This window comes from Lithobates pipiens, unplaced genomic scaffold, assembly GCF_037356315.1.
Source record: "Lithobates pipiens isolate NorthernLeopardFrog02 unplaced genomic scaffold, aLitPip1_a1.2 Scaffold_19, whole genome shotgun sequence".
NCBI lineage: Eukaryota > Metazoa > Chordata > Amphibia > Anura > Ranidae > Lithobates > Lithobates pipiens.
The window spans coordinates 547533482-547554358 of NW_027507764.1; the positions used below are offsets into that span (position 1 = coordinate 547533482).

General features: G+C 44.5%; 1 protein-coding gene across 1 annotated transcript in view; it reads left to right on the forward strand.

Annotated features, from left to right (window-relative positions):
* Positions 1-18362, forward strand: part of COLEC10 (collectin subfamily member 10) — an 82074-nt gene extending 63712 nt beyond the window's left edge. The window contains exons 4-6 of the mRNA XM_077493253.1: positions 3378-3431; positions 11424-11519; positions 15330-18362. Coding sequence (XP_077349379.1) covers positions 3378-3431; positions 11424-11519; positions 15330-15718 — 539 coding nt within the window. The 3' untranslated portion in view covers positions 15719-18362. The remainder of the gene's footprint in view (positions 1-3377; positions 3432-11423; positions 11520-15329) is intronic.
* The last annotated feature ends 2515 nt before the right edge of the window (positions 18363-20877 follow it).

Here is a 20877-nt window from a genome sequence, read left to right on the forward strand (position 1 = left end):
CTGAAAATAGCCGAAGATGAACTGCGCCTGCGCCGTGAGTCCAGGTTCTAGCCCCACCATCCAAGTGGACATAGAGTTAGAATAAAAAGACCCGAGCGCAGCGAGGCCGTGCCTGAAGCGTGGCGAGCAAAGCGAGCCCGCGAGGGGCCCTCTAATATTTACAGCCCTATGTCCACTTGGATGGTGGGGCTAGCACCTCCACTCACGGTGCAGGCGCCGTTCATCTTCTGAGATTTTCCGAATCTCCTTCTGCTCCGTGCTGCGCCTGTGCAGTACGGGGCGGACAGTATCTGATGGCCGGACGCTATATGGCAGAACACCGGTCACAATCTCCTGCTATTGCGGATTGGATGCGGAAGATCCCACATCCAATTTGCAATAGCGTGAACCCGTATTGCAACCTTCTAGCCATCATTCATCCTAACAACCAATGATGTGATTGGTTGATAAGGAGGATGTCAGGCACCTGCACAGCATCCTTGTTTGTCCCTCTGTGTCAGCACTGATGTCACATTAGTTGAGTGAGAGATAAGAGAAACTCTGGAATACTAGTCAGTCCCAGTGTGGAAAGGTGTATTTACTTTGGAAGAATAAATCACCTCTGATGTCGGCAATCGGCATACCTCCCAACTTTTTGAGATGGGAATGAGGGACACCTATCAGCAAAAGTATGCAGGCATATGACACACACCCTACCACACCCCTTTAAAGGAGAATTGTACAAAAAAAGCAAGATTGTTTAAACACACAAGTGCTTTTTTTTACCACTACTATTCCTTTATATTGGCTTTTGGAATTTACAAATGCAGCAATTTAGAAATCAGATGAAAGGTTTAGGGCTGGAAAACACTTTTTGATAGATAAAAAGTGCATTTTATATACATCTATATAGATCAGACCAAATGAGGGACAAATCAGAGACAGTCCCTCAAAATCAGGGACAGTTGGGAGCTGTGTGTTGGGGGTCCTATATGTGTGGATGTTGCTGCATTATACATTATATATGTACATTATTTTTAAGGGTGGCTTGACTGAAAAAAGGTTGAGAAACACAGATCTAGACAGCAAGACTCAGGAAGATTCTGAACAAATGTGTCCCATGGAAAATTAGACAATTTAGTGCTGATGATAGATCATAGTGCCGATGTTCTATATTTTCTATATTACTTTTATTTTCCAAAAAAATGTTTCCCAGCGCTAAACCTTTCATATGATTTCAAAATTTCTGCATTTGTAAATTTCAGTTTTCCAAAGTAAGAAAAGCAAGAGAACAGGTTTCGATTGGTTGATATAGGCTACTACCTTTTTAATATTACTCTTTTCTTTGTTTAAACAGAAAAAAAAAATGTGTCTGGGTGAAAGTGTGAATTGTGTGACTCTAAAATGCCCCAGAAACCTTTTCTTTGTAAAATGTACACAAGAGTCTTATACTGTATCCTTGATGGTGGTTGTCACTTAGATGGACCACACTGCCCTCTTCTGGGCAGAAATCATCATTGCACTTTTTATTATGTTATTGACATACTGTCTATAGTAGTTACCATTAACCCCTTTCACAGTAGTCACATGATCGGGAGCCTGTTGCTCTGGCTCCTGATCAGAAGCTGTAACCAAGAGCTGTCAGTGACAGCTCAGTCAGCGTGCTGGGCGTGTGCAGTGAGCGTGCTCTTAGCACACAACCTCAGGCCCCTGTGGACACATACACTATATTACCAAAAGTATTGGGACGTCTGCCTTTACACGCACATGAACTTTCATGGCATCTCAGTCTTAGTCTGTAGGGTTCAATATTGATTTGGCCCACCTTTACAGCTATAACAGCTTCAACTCTTCTGGGAAGGCTGTCCACAGGGTTTAGGAGTGTGTCTATGGGAATGTTTGACCATTCTTCCAGAAGCGCATTTGTGAGGTCAGGCACTGATGTGGACGAGAAGACCTGGCTCATAGTCTATGCTCTAATTCATCCCAAAGGTGTTCTATAGGGTTGAGCTCAGGACTCTGTGCAGGCCAGTCAAGTTTCTCCACCCCAAAATGCTAACCATAACATACAAGGCCATTCACAACATCGTCCCCATCTACATCACCAACCTCATCTGCAGATATCGCCCAAATCGTCCCTTCCGCTCCTCCCAGGACCTCCTGCTCTCTAGCTCCCTTGTTACCTCCTCCCATGCTCACCTTCAAGACTTCTCCAGAGACTCTCCCATCCTCTGGAACTCCCTGCCCCAGTATATCTGATCAGCCCCTACCCTGTCCACCTTTAGGAGATATTTGAAATCTCATTTATTCAGGGAAGCCTATCCCACACCCACCTAACTGTCCCTGAGCCACCCCCATCAAATCATTCTCTGGAGCTATTATCTTTTGTACCACCACCCCCTCCCTTTAGAATGTAAGCTCTACGAGCCGGTCCCTCCTGTACCTTTTTGTATTGTACTGTAATTGTGTTGTATACATCATAAAGTGCTGCGTAAACTGTTGGCGCTATATAAATTGTGTATAATAAAAATAATAACTCCAAACTCGATCATCCGTGTCTTTATGGACCTTGCTTGCTTGTTTGTAGTAAACAATACCCCATCTTTGGTAATAAGAGGAGGGATAGTGCCCCATTGTTGTCAGTGGTGGAAACAGAGCTCCATCGTTGGTGTCAGTGGGAGGAACTGAGCTCCATCTTTGGGGAGGATTTGGGGAATTTGTAGCAGACTTGGTGGCCTTGTAGGGTAAAGGGTTTCTGAAGGGAGTTGGGGTTAACCATGGGGATGGGATCTTTGGAGGGGGCTGATGTTTTTTTCCATAGGCTGGGGGCTTTGCAGTGGCAATATGAGAGACTGGAGAGCACTTCAGGAAGTTGGGGGGGGGGGGCACTATGGGACATTGATGACAGTTGGGAGCTCTGTGGGAGACTGTAGAGCCCTGCAGGAAGTTTGTGGGCACTGTGGGACTTTGTAGGAGGTAGGGGGCAACACAGGGGCTGGAGACTCTTCAGCAAGCTAGGTGGCACAGCAGGGGGCTGGGTGGCGCTGTTGGAGATGGGAGGGCATTGTAGGGGCTGAGGGCTCTCAAGGAGACCGGGGACACTGTGGGAGATTGAGGGGAACTGTGGGAGTTGAAGTGCTCTACAGCTGGCTGGAGGCCCGGAAGGGAGGAGGAGAAGACCCGGCAGCAGGCCACAGCCCGGTGGTTGAGAACCCTTTCTTTAGACTTTCATTGTTCAGATATTTCTTTTTTTTTATTCCCTCTAGCAGATTTTAAAATGTTATTGTAAGAAATTTCATTAGAAAAGTATGTATGTCGGGATAAAAATTGTACAATGATTATTGGTTTGATTTCTGCACATATGATTCAAAAGAAAATGTCTTTGATGTTTGTTTTAGGGGACAAAGGACATACAGGCTTACCCGGATATCCAGGAGGAAAGGGGAAACCAGGTATCAGAATTTAGCTGCACATCATTATAGAAAACCTAAAATCTATGTAAGCCTAACCATTAAATCTCCAAATATGTTTTAACATGTAAATGACAATTCATAAGGATTTGTTTCTACTTGAAAAAAAATGTAATTTCAAACATAAAGTTTGAATTTGGTTGTTATTGTGCATTGTAGACCTAGGTACAATGGCTATCCTATGGATAATCCTGTTCCGATAACCAATGATTGGATCCGCTTTATGCAATCCGGTATTTAACCTGGAACCTCTCCTGACAAATTTTACTTCAGTAAAATGAAATCTGATTGGCTTCTATCAGTTAGGCTGGCCATACACAGAGCAAATTTCATTCCTGTAACCAGGGCCGGTGCTACCACTAGGCAAACTAGGCAGTCGCCTAGGGAGCACTGCTGCCCAGGGCGCCCAAACACTGGTGTTCCTACTCTCTTCTCTCTGCAGCTAAGTCTCAGCATCAGCAGGTAGCCGCTGCTCCGTTCGCACATAGGGGTTGATTTACTAAACTTGGAGAGTGCAAAATCTGGTGCAGCTCTGCATAGAAACCAATCGGCTTCCAGGTTTTATTGTTAAAGCTAAATTGAACAAGCGGAAGTTAGAAGCTGATTGGCTACCATGCACAGCTGCACCAGATTTTGCACTCTCCAGTTTTGGTAAATCAACCCCATGGTCTCAGAGGTGCAGCGGTGGCGGTGCATTGTATCTGTGTTCCGACTCCCGAATGAATGGAAGCAAGCAAACATTCATTGATGGGCACTGGGAGGCTGCATTGATGGGCGCTGGTAGGCTGCATTTATGGGTGCTGGTGAGGCTGCATTGATGAGCGCTGATGAGGCTGCATTGATGGACATTTTATTAAAAAGGTGGGGTGGTATACATGGGCAATCCTTGCACCAGCCCTGCCTGCAACCACAGGTTGCAGGAAGGAAATTCACTTATTTCCCTCAGCAACACAGACAGTGTTGATGCGGAAATCCCTCCTGCTGAACCATTGCCTTGATGGGGGAAGGGGACGGAGGAAGCCACCCCTGGGAGAAGCTAGCTGGTTATTCCCAAGTTGATCGATCAGCTTGGTATATTCAGTATTCAGCCTGCCCATACACGGTTGGAATCTCGGGTGGTTCCAGCTGATCTCCAGTGAAATGTAAAATCTTCCAATATTGGGGAGCCCAGCACTCCAAAGTTTAAATTCTCATTATTGTCTAGGGGAACAATAAAAAAAAACACTTTTACTTATCTTTATCCTTCACTCTCCCAGCAGCTGAGACTCTCCTGTTCTTTCCAGTGCCCCAGTTGCAGACAGGCCCTGCATTGTATGTGATGACATCACAGTGCAACCGCCAGTACTCCCTTACTGGTGGTCAGTGTAATGCCTCCTTACTTTGGTGGTCAGTGTGGAAAGGCCCCCTTTAGATTCAGAGTTGGTGTAGAAGAATTTCATTTCATTGGTGGCCATTGGGAAGAACTCTTATGCCCCGTACACACGATCAGAAATTCTGCCAGCAAAAGTCCGATGAGAGCCTTTGGTCGGAAAATGCGACCGTGTGTATGCTCCATCGCAAAAGATTGAGAGCAGGTTCTCAATTTTTCGGTCGGAAAAAGTTCCTATCGTCTGTACAAATTCAGACGCGCAAAATTCCTACGTATGCTTGGAAACAATTTGACACATGCTCGGAAGCATTGAACTTAATTTTCTCAGCTCGTCGTAGTGTTGTATGTCCCCGCGTTTTTGATGGTCGAAAGTTCCGAGAAATTTTGAGTGACCGTGTGTATGCAAACCAAGTTTTTTCCGATGGAAAATCTGCTCGTGTGTACTGGGCATTACACTTGTGGTCAGTGAGTAAAATCCCCCCCATACAGATAGCTAAAAAGATAAATGATGTCAGTGGTTACTCTTCTTATGCCGCGTACACACGTTCGGACTTTTCGACGGACTTGGTCTGGCGGACAATCCGAAGGACTTTGCAGCTGAGGTCCGCCTGACTTTCAAACGAACGGACTTGGCCACACACGATCACTCCAAGAGTCAGACGGATTAGAATGTGATGACGTAGAATAAGGAAGTTCATAGCCAGTAGCCAATGGCTGCCCTAGCATCGGTTTTAGTCCGTCGGACCAGCATACACACGAACGGATTGTCCGATAAAAGAGTCAGGCGGACAAATTTGAAGCCAGTCTTATTTCTAGGTCGAATTGTCCGACGGACTCTGGTCTGCCGGACCAAGTCCACCGGAAAGTCAGATCGTGTGTACGCGGCATAAGAGGCAGACGTTGCTCATTGTTTGAGGAACTCCTAGCAACCTCTGGGGGAACACTAGGGTTTCACAGAAGCCTGGGTGAGAAAGGCTTTAACAAGGAGTCTAAAGCCCCATACACACTATCAGATTTTCTGCTGAGTTTTTCCTTCAGATTTACCAAAACCATGTAGTAGAAGGGTCTGCCTGATTGCATACACATTGAAACTCCTAAGGTTTGACCTCATATTATTATAAGGTTTTGGTAAATCTGAAGGAAAAACTCAGTAGAAAATCTGATAGTGTGTATGGGGCTTAATTAGTACTCCCAGTTTTTACCTTGGCTACAGAATAATGATTACCTATGTTGTGGGATAAGGCAAGGTAGAGGGGTTAAGTATTTATGTGGAAGACAACTGGGCAGGGCTGATACCACAAATATGTTATCAGCCCACAACAAGACTTCTGGCACTCTGCATGTCTGGCAGATAGGCAGGTGATGTGCAGTACATGGCTAGGGGAGGAATAAGTTCCCCCAACAGGTGCTGAACCAAGGTGGCAAGGAGAACATCCAGGGGCTCAGGCCAAATGCTACCACACCTACATAGCCATTAAAGTGGACATTACAGAGATAGGGTCCTTTCACACGGGGCGGATCAGTGCTGATCCGCCCCGTGGATATCCGTTTGCTCAGCGGGGATCACTCCGTCGATCCCATCTGAGCAGGAAGATGACAGGTCTATCTCTGCACGCTGCGCAGGGACAGACCTGTCACAGCTCCGCTCTCCCCTATGGGAGATCGGATGACGACGGACCGCAGTATCCGTCGTCACCCGATCCGATCCGCCGACGGATGGAAAAATAGCCTTTTCCTCCGTCACACTTTTTCGGATCGGAGCGGCTCGGATGTCAGCGGACTTGTCACCGCTGACATCCGACGCTCCATAGAGCTCTATGGAGCATCCGTTCAGGTCCGCCTAAAAAACTGACAGGCGGACCTGAACGGATCGTCACTGTGAAAGGGGCCATAGAGTAGCCCACAGATGTAACAGTAACATCTCTCTTTTTCGAGCATCAGCATGTATGCATCTCCCCATCCCCAGTAATTCTGGGTAATATTTGCGAGCACCTTTTTAGAGCTTCTACCTCCCCTTCCCTCCAGCAAGAAGCTTACTTTTATCCTAAAATGAAAAAGAAAAAGTAGCACTGCGCTACGGATAATAAGTGCTGTAGGGTTAAGAGCTGCCTCTACCATTTATTTCCAACCATTTGGATGGAATAAGACGTGTGAAAGCGGGGTAGAAGTGGCGCTATTGCCTAATATATCCAAAGGAGAGGTTTGCTGTCTAAATACTTTTAGCAAAATTTATTTTTTCCTTTTGATTAGAAAAAAAATCCTAAATACTTTTACCAGAATATGTGTATCTTCAATTAAAAAATTAAAAGATTTATTGGGATTTTTATCGATGGTGTTAGACCCCCTGGTGGATTTTGGGTTACTCCAAAATTTGGGAAAAAAAAAAAACGTTATTTCTTTAAAGGCCAGCTTCCGGGTTTTCTATGTAGAAAAAGCTTATGTAAAAAGTATGAGTGACCAAAAATTGTTGCTATCAAAGAAATTCCACATGTAGGTGAAAAACCAAAAAGTGAATACATGTTCAATATTTAGATGTGAAATCCTATATTTAAGGCTGGGTTCACACCACAGCGATGCGGGAACGCCGCGAATCCGCGGCGTTTTCCCGCATCGCATGACTCCCACCGGCAGTTCACACTGCCCTATGCGAACGACTGGGAGTGTCAATGATATGTTAATGACACCCCCAGATCCGTCCGCATATCGCAGTGCAATCTGCCGACTCGCACAGGAATCGGATCGCATGGTGTGAACACCCATGCGATCCGATTCTGTTGCGGACCAAAAAAAGGGTCCCGTGCGAGTTTGCTGCGGGAGCGATGCGAATTCAGCCATACTATCTGTATGGCTGAACTCGCATCGCTACGGAGATCGGATGTGATTTGCACTGCAGTGCGGTGCGAATCACATCCGGATCTTCCCCCGCAGCAGTGTGAACCCGGCCTAAATCATGAAAATCGGTGGGTATAAGAGTGAAAATAAATAAACTAATAAAAACTAGTGTTTGACCCTCTGTGTGGTGTTGGAAATTTATAGCTATTGCCAATATAAAAAAATGGTGACAGGCCTACGTGCCTAGATCAATACCTTGTTATTACAACCGTGTGTTGAAAACTATGTAAAAAATTCAATATTGAAAATCTTAAAAATCCACATGTGGAATTTCTTTGATAGCAACAATTTTTGGTCACTTTTTACATAAGCTTTTTCTACATAGAAAACCCGGAAGCTGGCCTTTAAAAGGAATAAAACATTTTTCCAAATTTTGGAGTAACCCAAAATCCACCAGGGGGTCTAACACCATCAATAAAAATCCCAATAAATCTTTTTATTTTTTAATTGAAGGTACACATATTCTGGTAAAAGTATTTAGGAATTTTTTCTAATCAAAAGGAAAAAATATATTTTGGTAAAAGTATTTAGACAGCAAACCTCTCCTTTGGATATATTAGGCAATAGCGCCACTTCTACCCCTTACTTTTATCCTAAACTGGGGTTTAAACGCAGAACTTCACTGCATTTAAACAAACTAAAAACACTTTTAATTCATTTTTAATATTTAAAGCCAACTAACCCATCCATATACACTATATTGTCAAAAGTTTTGGGACACCTGCCTTTACATGAACTTTAATGCCATCCCAATCTTAGTCCGTAGGGTTCAATATTGAGTTGGCCCACCCTTTGCAGCTACAACAGCTTCAACTCTTCAGGGAAGGCCGTCCATAAGGTTTAGGAGTGTGTCTATGCGAATGTTTGACCATTCTTCCAGAAGCGCATTTGTGAGGTCAGGTACTGATGTGGATGAGAAGCCCCGGCTTGCAATTCATTCCAAAGGCGTTCTATCGGGTTGAGGTCAGGACTCTTTGCAGGCCAGTTAAGTTCCTGCACCCCAAACTCGCTCATCCGTGTCTTTATGCACCTTGCTTTGTGCACTGGTCCAAATCATTTAATGGAGGGCGGATTATGGTGTGGGGTTGTTTCTCAGGGGTTGGGCTTGACCCCTTAGTTCTAGTGAAGGGAACTCTTAAGGCGTCAGCATACCAAGACATTTTGGACATTTTCATACTCCTAACTTTGTGGGAACAGTTTGGGGATGGCCCCTTCCTGTTCCAACATGACTGCGCACCAGTGCACAAAGCAAGGTCCATAAAGACATGGGTGAGTGAGTTTGGAGGTGGAAAATTTTTAATTGACTGGCCTGCACAGAGTCCTGACCTCAGCCTGATAGAACACCTTTGAGCGAGCCCCTGCCTTAATATATACAACAATAGAATACCTCTAACATTGGGATTTTTAAGGCAATAAACAATGAAAAAATAATTATGTATAAAACAAATATATTATTACAATTTTTTTTTTTTTATAAACAGTAATCATGGAGTTAATACCCAAATCACAAAAAATAGAATAGAATTTACACATTCGGTGTGGCATTGGAAAGTGGCACATTTCAACAAAGAAACCTAAATATAACATAGTTCCAAGTGATAGGTAGTTGAGAGGTCTGACGCATTTTGAATTTGTGCATATAAATTCTTCATCCGGGACAAAAAGCCACTTTATGTCCACCCATTGATTCTCCACTCCAGGCATTCCACCAAAAAGAACGGTTTTAGACCACCAGGGGCCCAAGAGTAAAGAACTCAACAAGGACGTACATTTATCAATAGCTCCACCCTTAGTGCCTTCAAACCCCCAAACAAACCTCAGGGGGAAGAGAGAATAACAAGGGGCATCAGAATCAGATAGCAAAAATCCACGCCGCTCAACAGCTCTGGTCCACCAAAAAAGTAAGTCCTCCTATCAGTGTGGATAGCTGTCTCCTTGTATTTTATGGCCCCCACACAAAAATGAATGGAGCTGAAAACGTTTTTTATTGCCTTAAAAATCCCACTATTGGAGGTATTCTATTGTTGTATACTTTATTTTTCTGAGAGATCAAGTTGAATCACCTCCCCCCCCCCCCATCTCGAGTAAGGCCAGATGATTCATGTAGCATTTACTCCCTGGAATCCATCTGCCCTTGGCTCAGGCATGCATAAAGGAGGGTGTGCTTACATAAGAAAACCCCTGCTCCCCTCCTGAGGATGCCTGGGATGTATGACATAATTTGCAGGGGTGGACTGGCAACTCATGGGGCCCCCGGGCAATAGGAGATTATGGGGCCCCCAGGCAATCAGACAGGTAGGTACTGGAGAGGTGGGGTAGCTATAATCTAAGGATTTTTAGACCAAAAGGATGTCGGTAAGGGACATTTCAGAGACAGATGTAAAAAAAAAAACACAGATTTTTACATACTGTCCCTGGTTTTACTGAGGCTGGCAACCCTGATGGGGCCCCCTAGTGGCACGGGGCCCTCGGGCAGTGCCCGAGTGGCCCAATGGTCAGTCCGCCCCTGATCATTTGCCTAGGCATGGAAACCAGGAAGTAGCTGAAGAAATGTAAAAAAAAAAAAAAAAGGATTAACCCCCCTGACGGTATTCCCGAGTCTGACTCGGGGTGGATTTTTTATACCAAGAGCGGTATCCCCGAGTCAGACTCGGGACTGCGTCGCTGGATCCAGGAGGAGGTTTACTTACCTTCTCCCTCGGATCCAGCGTTGTCTCCCCGCTGTACGAGCGAGCCGTGTCTCGCTCGATGCATTACATCGCCGATCTCCGTGCCCTGCGAGCGTTGCGACGCACGGGCACGGAGATCGGCGCCAAATTCAAAAAGTGAAACAAACAGTAAACATACAGTATAATGTAATCTTACAGATTACATTTCTGTATGTAAATATTTCACATCCCCGTTGCCCCTAGTGGTCTGCCCAGTGTCCTGCATGCAGTTTTATATAATAAAAACTGTTCTTTATGCCTGGAAACTGGAGATTGCCCATAGCAACCAAAACTGTCACTGTACATCAAAAATGATTTTAGACCAGCTAGAAAACAGCGATAATAAATTAGAATCACTCGCAGAATTGAGCGATAGCGATTTGTGGGGAGATCCGTCATCAAATACTGAAAAGTAATGACAGTGACAATTCTGCAACTGAGCAAATTTCAGTGTTTTTGATTTGATTACATTATTGAATAATTCTTATTATTGTTATATTATTATTTGGTACAATTATTTATAATTATTTATTATATTATAATTTATGATTTAATTTTTCAAACTTTATCATACCCGGGATGTCTGCTAGACTCAATTTAACTTCGATTTAAGAGAGTTATTCCTAAGAATTGCAGGACTACAATATAAAACACCAAATTTTCATGCAAAATAATGGTACCGCTTTTAGCACCTAAAATCCGAAATAATCGTACCGCCAGGGAGGTTAAACAAGTAAATAAGATATATAGTTTCCTATCTATTTACCAATAGCAGCATAAGGATTAAAAATAGTCAATGTTGACTGAGGGATTGAAGTTCCACTTCTGTGTGATGAGAACACCAACTCAACAAATCCACAAACGTAGGGTTTCAGATGAACATTTGGGATTTTCCCACATTTGTGAATGAAATCACCCACCTCTACCCAGGAGTCCAGCATACTGGACACAGCCATATATGATGACCATGAGACTCGGATTGATTTGCACTCTGTTTCGATCCAGGCACTTTCTGCGACTGTGGAAGGTACCGCCGAGCTGTTGGACAGTTGGACCTGAAAGTCACTCATCTCAAGTCGTCTTTAATGTTTGTAAAGAACGGTGAGTATACTGAATACACATTTCTATGTGTTAAACACAAGAGTCTGCTAACTGTGAGTTAAAAATTGGTAACCGCAGCAAATGAAGGTTTTGGCTCCATTCACACTTGTGCGACTTGTTATGAGACTTTGGACACTAAAGTTGCATGACAAGTCGCACCCCATGTTTTTTTTCAATAGCAACCGTTTAAATATGTGCGACGTAAAGTTGCAGCAACTTTAACCACTTGCACTACTGGGCACTTACACCCCCTTCTTGCCCAGGCCATTTTTCAGCTTTCAGCGCTGTTGCACTTTGAATGACAATTGTACAGTCGTGCTTCACTGTACCCAAACAAAATTGATCTCCTTTTTTCCCCACAAGTTTTCTTCACACAAATAGAGCTTTATTTTAGTGGTATTCAATCACTGCTGGTTTTTTATTTTTTACAAAAAAAAATTTGAAAAAAAATGTTTTTTACTTTTTTTCTGTCAATAAATTTTGTAACTAAGTAATTTTTTGCCTTCGCTGATGTGCGCTGATGAGCCGACACTGATGGGCACTGATAGGCTGAACTGGTGGGCATTGATCAGTTGGCACTTATGGTCACTGATAAGGCGGGACTTATGGGCGCTGATGAGGAGGCACTAATATGCCACACTTATGGGCACTGATAGGCAGCACTGATGGGCACTGTTAGGTGGCACTGGTGGGCACTGATAGGTGGCACGGATAGGTGGTACTGATGGGCATTGATGGGTCACACTGATGGACGAAAACTAATGGGCATTGATCGACAGCAGTGATGGGCATTGATGGGCAGCACTGAATGTTATACATGCGACAAGTCACACTCATCCAAAGTTGCATTAAAGTTGCACTCCAAAGTCATGGGAATTTTTAAGAAATCAGTTCAAAGAGTAAATGAAATGTACAAACTCAACTAGCATTTATAGTCCTGCTGTACTTTAAGGAATTGAGAGGACTGAGAAAACACAGAGAGAACTTCTCAGAAAGGGGTTCGTTTTTATTATTTCACTTAAAGTGGTTGTAAACCCACATAAAAAAAAAAAGACCTGCAAGACAAAGGCATAATGAGCTAGTTTGCATAGCATACCAGCTCATTAGGTAATACGCACCTGAGATCGAAGCTCCCACTGTGGTGCACATTTCTCCCCGCAGTTACTTACGGGTATCACGGCTCCGCTGTGATTGGCCAGAGCCGTGATGATGTCACTCCCACGCATGCACACGGGAGCTGCAGGTAACGGCACACTCACTGAAGCAAACGGCACATACATGCCATTGCTTCAGTGCGCATGTGCCGATGACGTTGGCACATGCAGATACAAGGGACATCTCCTAAACCGTTCAGGTTTAGAATATATCCGGGGTAGCTACGGGTAAGCCTAATTATAGGCTTATCTGTAGAAAAAGGTGGCTTGTAAGGGTTTACAGCCACTGTAACAAAGATTGTATTTTACTTGTTCATAAGATCTCCTGCAGTAGCAGCTGCCTCATACCCTTCTTGTTATCTGTTCATCTTCTGCAACCCGTTGGTCCTCACTGATGCTCTTGGTTGAATCATCCTACACAGCTAATGGCATATGGAGACATTTGGGGTGCAGTATTGAACATGTCAACCAGCAGGATCCCTGAAACATTGCAGTTGATTTACTAAAGGCAATAGGCTACGCACTTTGAAAAAGAGCTTAAGCGGGAGTCCACCGGGACTCCGCGTTTTTTTTTTAAAAGCCAGCAGCTACAAATACTGCAGCTGCTGACTTTTAAATAGTGACACTTACCTGTCCAGCGCGCCCGCGATGTCGGCACCCGAAGCCGATCGCTCGCTCGTCTGGCGGGTCCTGCCGCCGCCATCTTGGGTATGGGAATCAGGAAATGGAGCCTTTCGGCTTCATTTCCCGGTTCCCTACTGCGCATTGCGCAAGCCGCGCGGCGCAATCCGGACGGTCCCCGCTGCCTCTGGGAGCTGTGTGTTTCCCAGCAGGCAGCGGGGCACTTGCTGAAGGGGGCGGGCGCTTGCGGAAAGGGGCATAACGTACGCCCCTTTCCGCAGAGAGCTAGCCTGGAAGTGGGTGCAGTTACCTGGATTATCCAGGTAACTGCACCCCCCTCCCCCCTGAAAGGTGCCGATTGTGGCGCCGGGGGGGGGGGGGATTCCGATGAGCGGAGGTCCATTTTAGGGTGGACCTCCGCTTTAGTAAATGAGCTGAAAGTGGTTGAAAAGGCCCAAGGAAAGACATTTGTGTGCAGCAGCCGCCAAGCCCCCCCCCCCCCCCCCAAATACTTAGCACTGTGCACAGGAGCCTTGGCTCTCCCAGATCTCTCCCTCTTCATTGGTTGAGATAGCAACAGGATGCCATCGGCTCAGCAGGAAGCCTGTTTGGGTACCCCCATAGCAAGCTGCAGGATGGAGGGGCTAGGAGCACTGGCGGAGGAGAAGAGGATCAGGGCTGCTCTGTGAAAAACCACTGCACAGAGCAGGTGAGTATAACATATTAAAATCACTAAATGGTGTTGCGCTACCAAACATAAATATTAACTAAAGTGCCTATTGCATATATATAAAGTGAATCACATGTATTTTATAGAGAACTGATTACAGAGGTGCAAACCCCACTTAGATGAATTTTATAATAAATATAGCAATCCCTCAAAAAGGTATCAATTACAAATATTCAAAGTGCCTGGTGCCTGAATATACACAATATAAACCGTAAAAAACTTGCGTATTAAAAATCTGTAGATCAAATATTACAAATAGCAGCCTCCAAATGTGCAATAATAAAGTGCAAAAAAATCAGGAAAGAATCAAATCAAGTGCATTTGAAACAAGTGAAATAAAACAACAAATGCAATATATAAGGACTGTGAATCACACAGTGCAAACAAGCAAATAAATAGAGTCCATAAACAGGATGGAATTTGGTGACATTCAGTAACTTATTCTTGTGCCTCTCTGGTGAAATACGGGTGGATTAATACTTCTGAGCCTCTCCAGTGTTCACAGCACACCAGGTGAAAAATGGCCCTTACCTTAAGGTAAACAGCAAATTTGCAGAGATCCAGAGGCTGTATCCCTTTTCTAGCAGTTTGAACTGACACCCTACACGACTGGTGCTAATCATTCAAAACATCAAAGAAAACATGCATAGTACAAACGAGCACAGCGCTCGTACTGCAGACGTCACTTCCGGTGTCCTATTCTCCTCGTATTCCTACACGTATCGTCACCTATCACGTGACTTCATCAGGGAATGTACTATGCATGTTTTCTTTGATGTTTTCGAATGATTAGCACCAGTCGTGTAGGGTGTCAGTTCAACCTACCAGGAAGGTGATACAGCCTCTGGATCTCTGCAAATTTGCTGTTTACCTTACAGCAATAAGGTAAGGGGCCATTTCACCTGGTGTGCTGTGAACACTGGAGAGGCACAGGAGTATTAATCCACCCGTATTTCATCGGAGAGGCACAAGAATAAGTTAAGAGATGCAATCACGGGGGTAGCTGTAGAGCACATTCAATACAGGGTAGGCATTCGCCTGTTCAGAAATTATAGATAAATATTCCTTACCAGACCAGGTGAACCCATCTGTCATACGACAGTGGGTCAGTAGAGCTTATATAGGCCAGGGCCCGATGGTCATCTGAGGAACACGCTCTGTTGTAAACAAAACTTTTTCAAGGCACTGTAGAAATCAGATTGAGTAAACATTCAGATGTTTCACCAAGGATGGGCCTTGCTCAGCAAGTGGATATTAAGTTCTTGTAAAATTTGGTAATTTTACTTTATCTTCTTTTCTTTCAAGTGATTGCTGGTATCCGAGAAACAGATGAGAAGTTTTATTACATTGTGAAAGAAGAGCGCAATTACCGGGATGCACTGACTCAGTGCAGAATCAGAGGGGGCACCTTGGCGATGCCCAAGGACGCGGCCACAAATTTGCTAATTTCAGAATATATCTCCAGCTTGGGTTTATTGAGGGTCTTCATTGGCATCAATGATCTAGAGAAGGAAAAGCAATTTATGTATGTGGATAACACCCCCCTACAGACCTTCAGCAGTTGGAAGTCCGGGGAACCCAATGACAAATCAGGATACGAGGACTGTGTGGAAATGCTCAGTACAGGCGCCTGGAATGATGTTGATTGTCAGCTTACAATTTACTTTGTTTGTGAGTTTATGAAAAAGGGTTAATGTAAAAAAATTAAGTACATGGATGACTTTGGTCTTAAAGTGCACCTTGGTTTTTTGTAATGCTACCCCATCTAACCGTAACTGTGCACACTGGCTATTGTAAGCGCTTTATTCCTCCCTCTCTTGTGTCATAGCTAGATAGCAGCTGTGAAAACTCTGTATATTGACTTTAGATTCAGAAGTCTGCCCAACTACAGTACAGTGGCATCATCCCTCTTAATTGGCTGGAACCTTTTTTTTCCTATTGGGTGTATTTTGATAGAGTAGGTAAAAGTCCAAACTTTTGGTAATTGTCTACATTCCATAGCTTCCTGTCCTGGTGACGCTACAGCAAGAAATAGGAGGGTGTAGATTCACTGGGACAGAAAGACACAGGGCAATGAAGGCAACAAAAAGCAGAAATATAGACAGCCTGTGAAAGAGAGCTGAACCTTGCATACTGTGCATAGTATACCCGAAAGCCCTGCACTCTGTATGTAGCGCACTCCTCAACCCTGCACTCTGCACAGAGCGCAACCCCTGAACTCTGTATGTAGTGTCACAGTGAACTCTGCACTCTGTACATAGTGCATCCCTGAACACCGCACATAACATACTCCTCATATTATTACCCATTTTAAGATACTCCCACTGCAGTTTGACCACACCCACCATTTGATGCAGTTCGCGGGGGGGGGGGGGGTGTTTGAGTGCTTGTGTTTACCCTTGAGAAAAAAAAGGTATGGATAAATGTAAATAGTCTTACAGATGCAACTGGTCCTTTGAGGCCATGAGGTCAACCGTAATGCTGATGCGGCCCATGCTGAAATTGAGTCCAACACCCCTGCCCAAGCATGATGTAGTGCAAGGGTCTGTCTGATTGCATACAAATTGAAAGTGTTCAGGTACGACCTCATATTATATAGTTTTTGTAAATCTAAAGGAAATTTGGACAAGAAATTTGTATAATGTATGGCAAGCATAAGGGGAGAAATGTCCTGCCTCCAAACCAGAGACAAGATCTTGCTTGGTGCCAACTACAGATCTTACAGTATGTTTTATACTACCTATTGCTTGCAAAAACTATTTTATTAACACATAATCATATTACTAGAAAACCATCATCTGTAAAGAAACTGTACTGCATTATGTACGTGATGTTTCGGCAACTATTCATCCCTTATTAATACTTCAACATTTTCATACATGCTAATATATTTAATTTATCAATACTCATATAAGTCCTCCAGGAGGTGGCAACAACTATCTCCAAACAATATTTCGTGGCTTCCTCAGAGAGCTATACTTGAGATATTCCAGTAAAATACAGGATATTCTTTTCGAAAAAGAGCAATAAGATAAAAAAAAAATTTGATTCAAAATATCATTATAATACTGTTTAATTATTCAAGGTAATCATATTAATGCCTACATATAGGTCGTAGGTAATAACAAGTAGCGGTCTATTTCCACTGGCCACCATTGTCTAGTCTTAGGGACTGAAGAACAAACATACAATACATATGGTAATTTGGGAAGTTGTTCCCATCACTATATGGAGCTTCATTCCATCCCTTCTTCTAAACAATGACTACGCACCCTGGATGGTATAAGGTTTGGTGTTGGAAGTGTTCAACGGCTTAGCCCCCATGACATTCTTCCCCACATGGCCATAGCTGCCAATTATGTAGTGAAAGGCCGTTGAAAGGCTTCCATCATCTGACCATCCATCTGTCCAGCAGGGACACAGACAGCACTGGTATCTGCAATCGTTTTCTTTTTTCAAGCCCTTTTTCATTTATTTTCAGCCAAAAATGTAATTGATTCCACTGTACCTACAGAAGAAGCCATGGTTTTCAACCAAGGACAAGACTACAGAGACCTCCTATTGTCCTCTTATCCATAACATAGATGGACAGAATTCTGTAGACCTCAGAGATAACTAGGAACAATGTAACTGATGTTAGGGTTTACGTACCTTTTTAAAACCTGACATAGGTTAGAACCTCTAAAAGAAAAGGTTTTGGTTTGGAATTCAAATTTAAAGTAGAAATCCGCTCTCCCAATCACCATTTAATATTTTTAAACCTAATGCTGATAGCATAAGTAAATAAAAAATTATATCATATTTACTTGTTTTAAACTTTTTATTATTATTTTTTTATGTTTTTTCAGTTACTTCCTGGTTTCTTGCCTAGACAAATGATGTCATATAGGAGTCTTCAGGGGAGGCAGAGGGGTTTTCTCAGCTAAGTACACTCTCTGCATGTATGCTTGAGCTAAGGGCAGATGGATTCCAGGAAGTAAATGCTACATAAATCATTTGCCCTTATTCAAGATGACCAGAAATGCTAGTGGGGTGTTTTTAAAAGTGATTTCTCAATAAAAAAAAAAAGCATAGAGACATGGACGGATGGGGGAGTTTGCTTTGAAAATGAAAAATAAATTAAACTGTGTTTTTGGTTTGTGGTGCTCAGATGCAGTGAAGGTCCGATTTAGTATTTGACATTGTTGCTTTCATATATGTTGCCTTGTGTTGTACGTGATATATTTTAAGGATTGCTTGTTATCATTTACTGGGGTAGAGTGTGCACAGAGGAAGCTTTTGTTTTATTCTTATGGCCTATTGTATGATAATAAAGTTTGATTTAAGAAAAAAGTAAAAGTTTGTCTGCTTCAGTTTTTTTTTGCTTTCCTAGCTAGATGTGATTTGACATCTTGCTATTGGGCAACCAATTCCATAGGAAAAGGTAAGTGCTTTTTCTAGTGATTCTGTTACTATCAATTAACATCAGCAATAGGTCAGCCTCATGCTAAACTAAAGCTGGGTACACACCATTCGTTTTTTTTTTCCATTCAACCCAGTGGGTTGAACAAAAAAAAACTCACACCTCAGATCAGAGCCGCTGTACTAACAATCCAATGTTAGTTCAGCTATCTCCCTGCTGAGCTATTGTGTAATGACAAGGGGAACCCCTCACCAGAACAGTCCGGTCAGCACTCTCAGCTAATGGTGAGGGTGCTAATCGGGAGCCTGCCGGCTGCAGGTTTTCCAGCATGCACGTCCTAACAGCTGGCTTCTGTTGGACTGTCTACCATACACACGGGCCGAATGTCGTCCGGCATTTGGTCTGTGTTTACTAGGCTTAAGGTCACACTTGTCACCTGGGTGTGAAAGATGGGCAAACGTTTTCAGTGAAAGCTGATTTCTGGGAAAATCTGCCCCCCACCCGAGGCGTATCTGGTGAAAATGGCGCCTATGGCAAACACTGAAATTGCACCCCTGTCAAAACAGATACTTTCAGATACTGCGGACAGGACATGAGGCTGTGGACATGGTAGTTTCCTACTCTGTCCCCCGTTCATATTACCATACCTTTCCACATCAGTCAATGTCTGTCTTCTGCTCTGTCACGGTGTTCCATTCACCTCTCCAGTCAGGCACTGTGCACATCAGTGTACTGTCCTCCTCTGCCGGGCCAGCTCCCCTCCCCCAGTAATGTCCTCCTGTGGCCTGTGCCTCCTCTCTGCACCATTACGCTGCTGCGGCACCGCTAAGATTACGCTACTGCACATGCGCTGCCCCGTCAAGCCCTGCAGGCTTTGGAATGGTTGCATGGCCGGCCCACGGCTATCATTGCCCGTAACAGGCTTTTACAGCAGAAAAGACCATACCTCCCAACTGCGGACCCCATTGACTTTAATGGCAGGCGAACCTTAAAAACCTACAGGTCATGTTTTCAGCCACAAAATACTTACTAGCTGTGCACACATAGTCCCACAACATGGACACTGACATAATAAAAGTATTAAGTGAATCTGGGATCGACAACGACAAGCATTCTTTTTTTATCTGTGAAATTTTGACAATTCAGGAGCGCATGAAGGCCATGGAGGAGAGGCAAGGTCAGGCCAGGCCATGAAGGGGATGCAGGAGATGATCAGTGCCACAGTCAGGGCAGCGCAGTCCTGTGCCAATGTCCCAGTGTGCCAACCTGTACTTGAGCCCCTCCCTCTACCCGGCCCTTACCCCCACCTATGCAGGGCTCCACTGCGGTGGTCCAGAGGTGCCAGTCCAGTGCTTATCCTAAGCCATGGTGCTGGCACTGCCTGCTGATTGGCTTCTCCGCTGCTATCTCCCTCACTGTCTGAAACCAGCACCGCGACTGAGACTGAGCACTGACACCAGCACCGTGATAGAGACTGAGCACTGACACCAGTGCCGTGATAGAGAGCACTGAGACCAGCACCGTAATAGAGAGCACTGACACCAGCACCGTAATAGAGAGCACTGACACCAGCACCATGATAGAGAGCACTGACACCAGCACCGTGATAGAGAGCACTGACACCAGCACCATGATAGAGAGCACTGACACCAGCACCGTGATAGAGAGCACTGACACTAGCACCGAGATAGAGCGCACTGACACTAGCACCGAGATAGAGCGCACTGACACTAGCACCGAGATAGAGAGCACTGACACCAGCACCGTGATAGAGAGCACTGACACCGGCACCGTGATAGAGAGCACTGACACCAGCACCGAGATAGAGAACACTGACACCAGCATCGAGATAGAGAGAGAGCACTGACACCAGCACCTTGATAGAGAGCACTGACACCAGCACTGTGATAGAGAGCATTAACACCAGCACCATGATAGAGAGCCCTGACACCACACCAGCACCGTGATAGAGAGCACTGACACCAGCGCCAAGATAGAGAGCACTGACACCATCACCGTGATAGAGAGCACTGACACCAGCACCGAGATAGAGAGCACTGACACCAGCACAGTGATATAGAGCACTGACACCAGCACCGTGATATAGAGCACTGACACCAGCACCGTGATAGAGTGCACTGACACCAGCACCGTGATAGAGAGCACTGACACCAGCACCGTGATAGAGAGCACTGACACCAGCACCGAGATAGAGAGCACTGACACCAGCACCGAGATAGAGAGCACTGACACCAGCACCGAGATAGAGAGCACAGACACACCATGTACTGATTTATAATAGAGGCAATGTCCCTATCATCTGGTGATGTCCCTATATAAGTCACCGCGCGGCGCGTCCCTGCCATTGTGAGCGGAGGCAGCGACGAGGCAACATCTGAAGAGAAGAGAAGAACAGAAGACGGCGACAGAAGACCAGGCCACCGCTTGTAA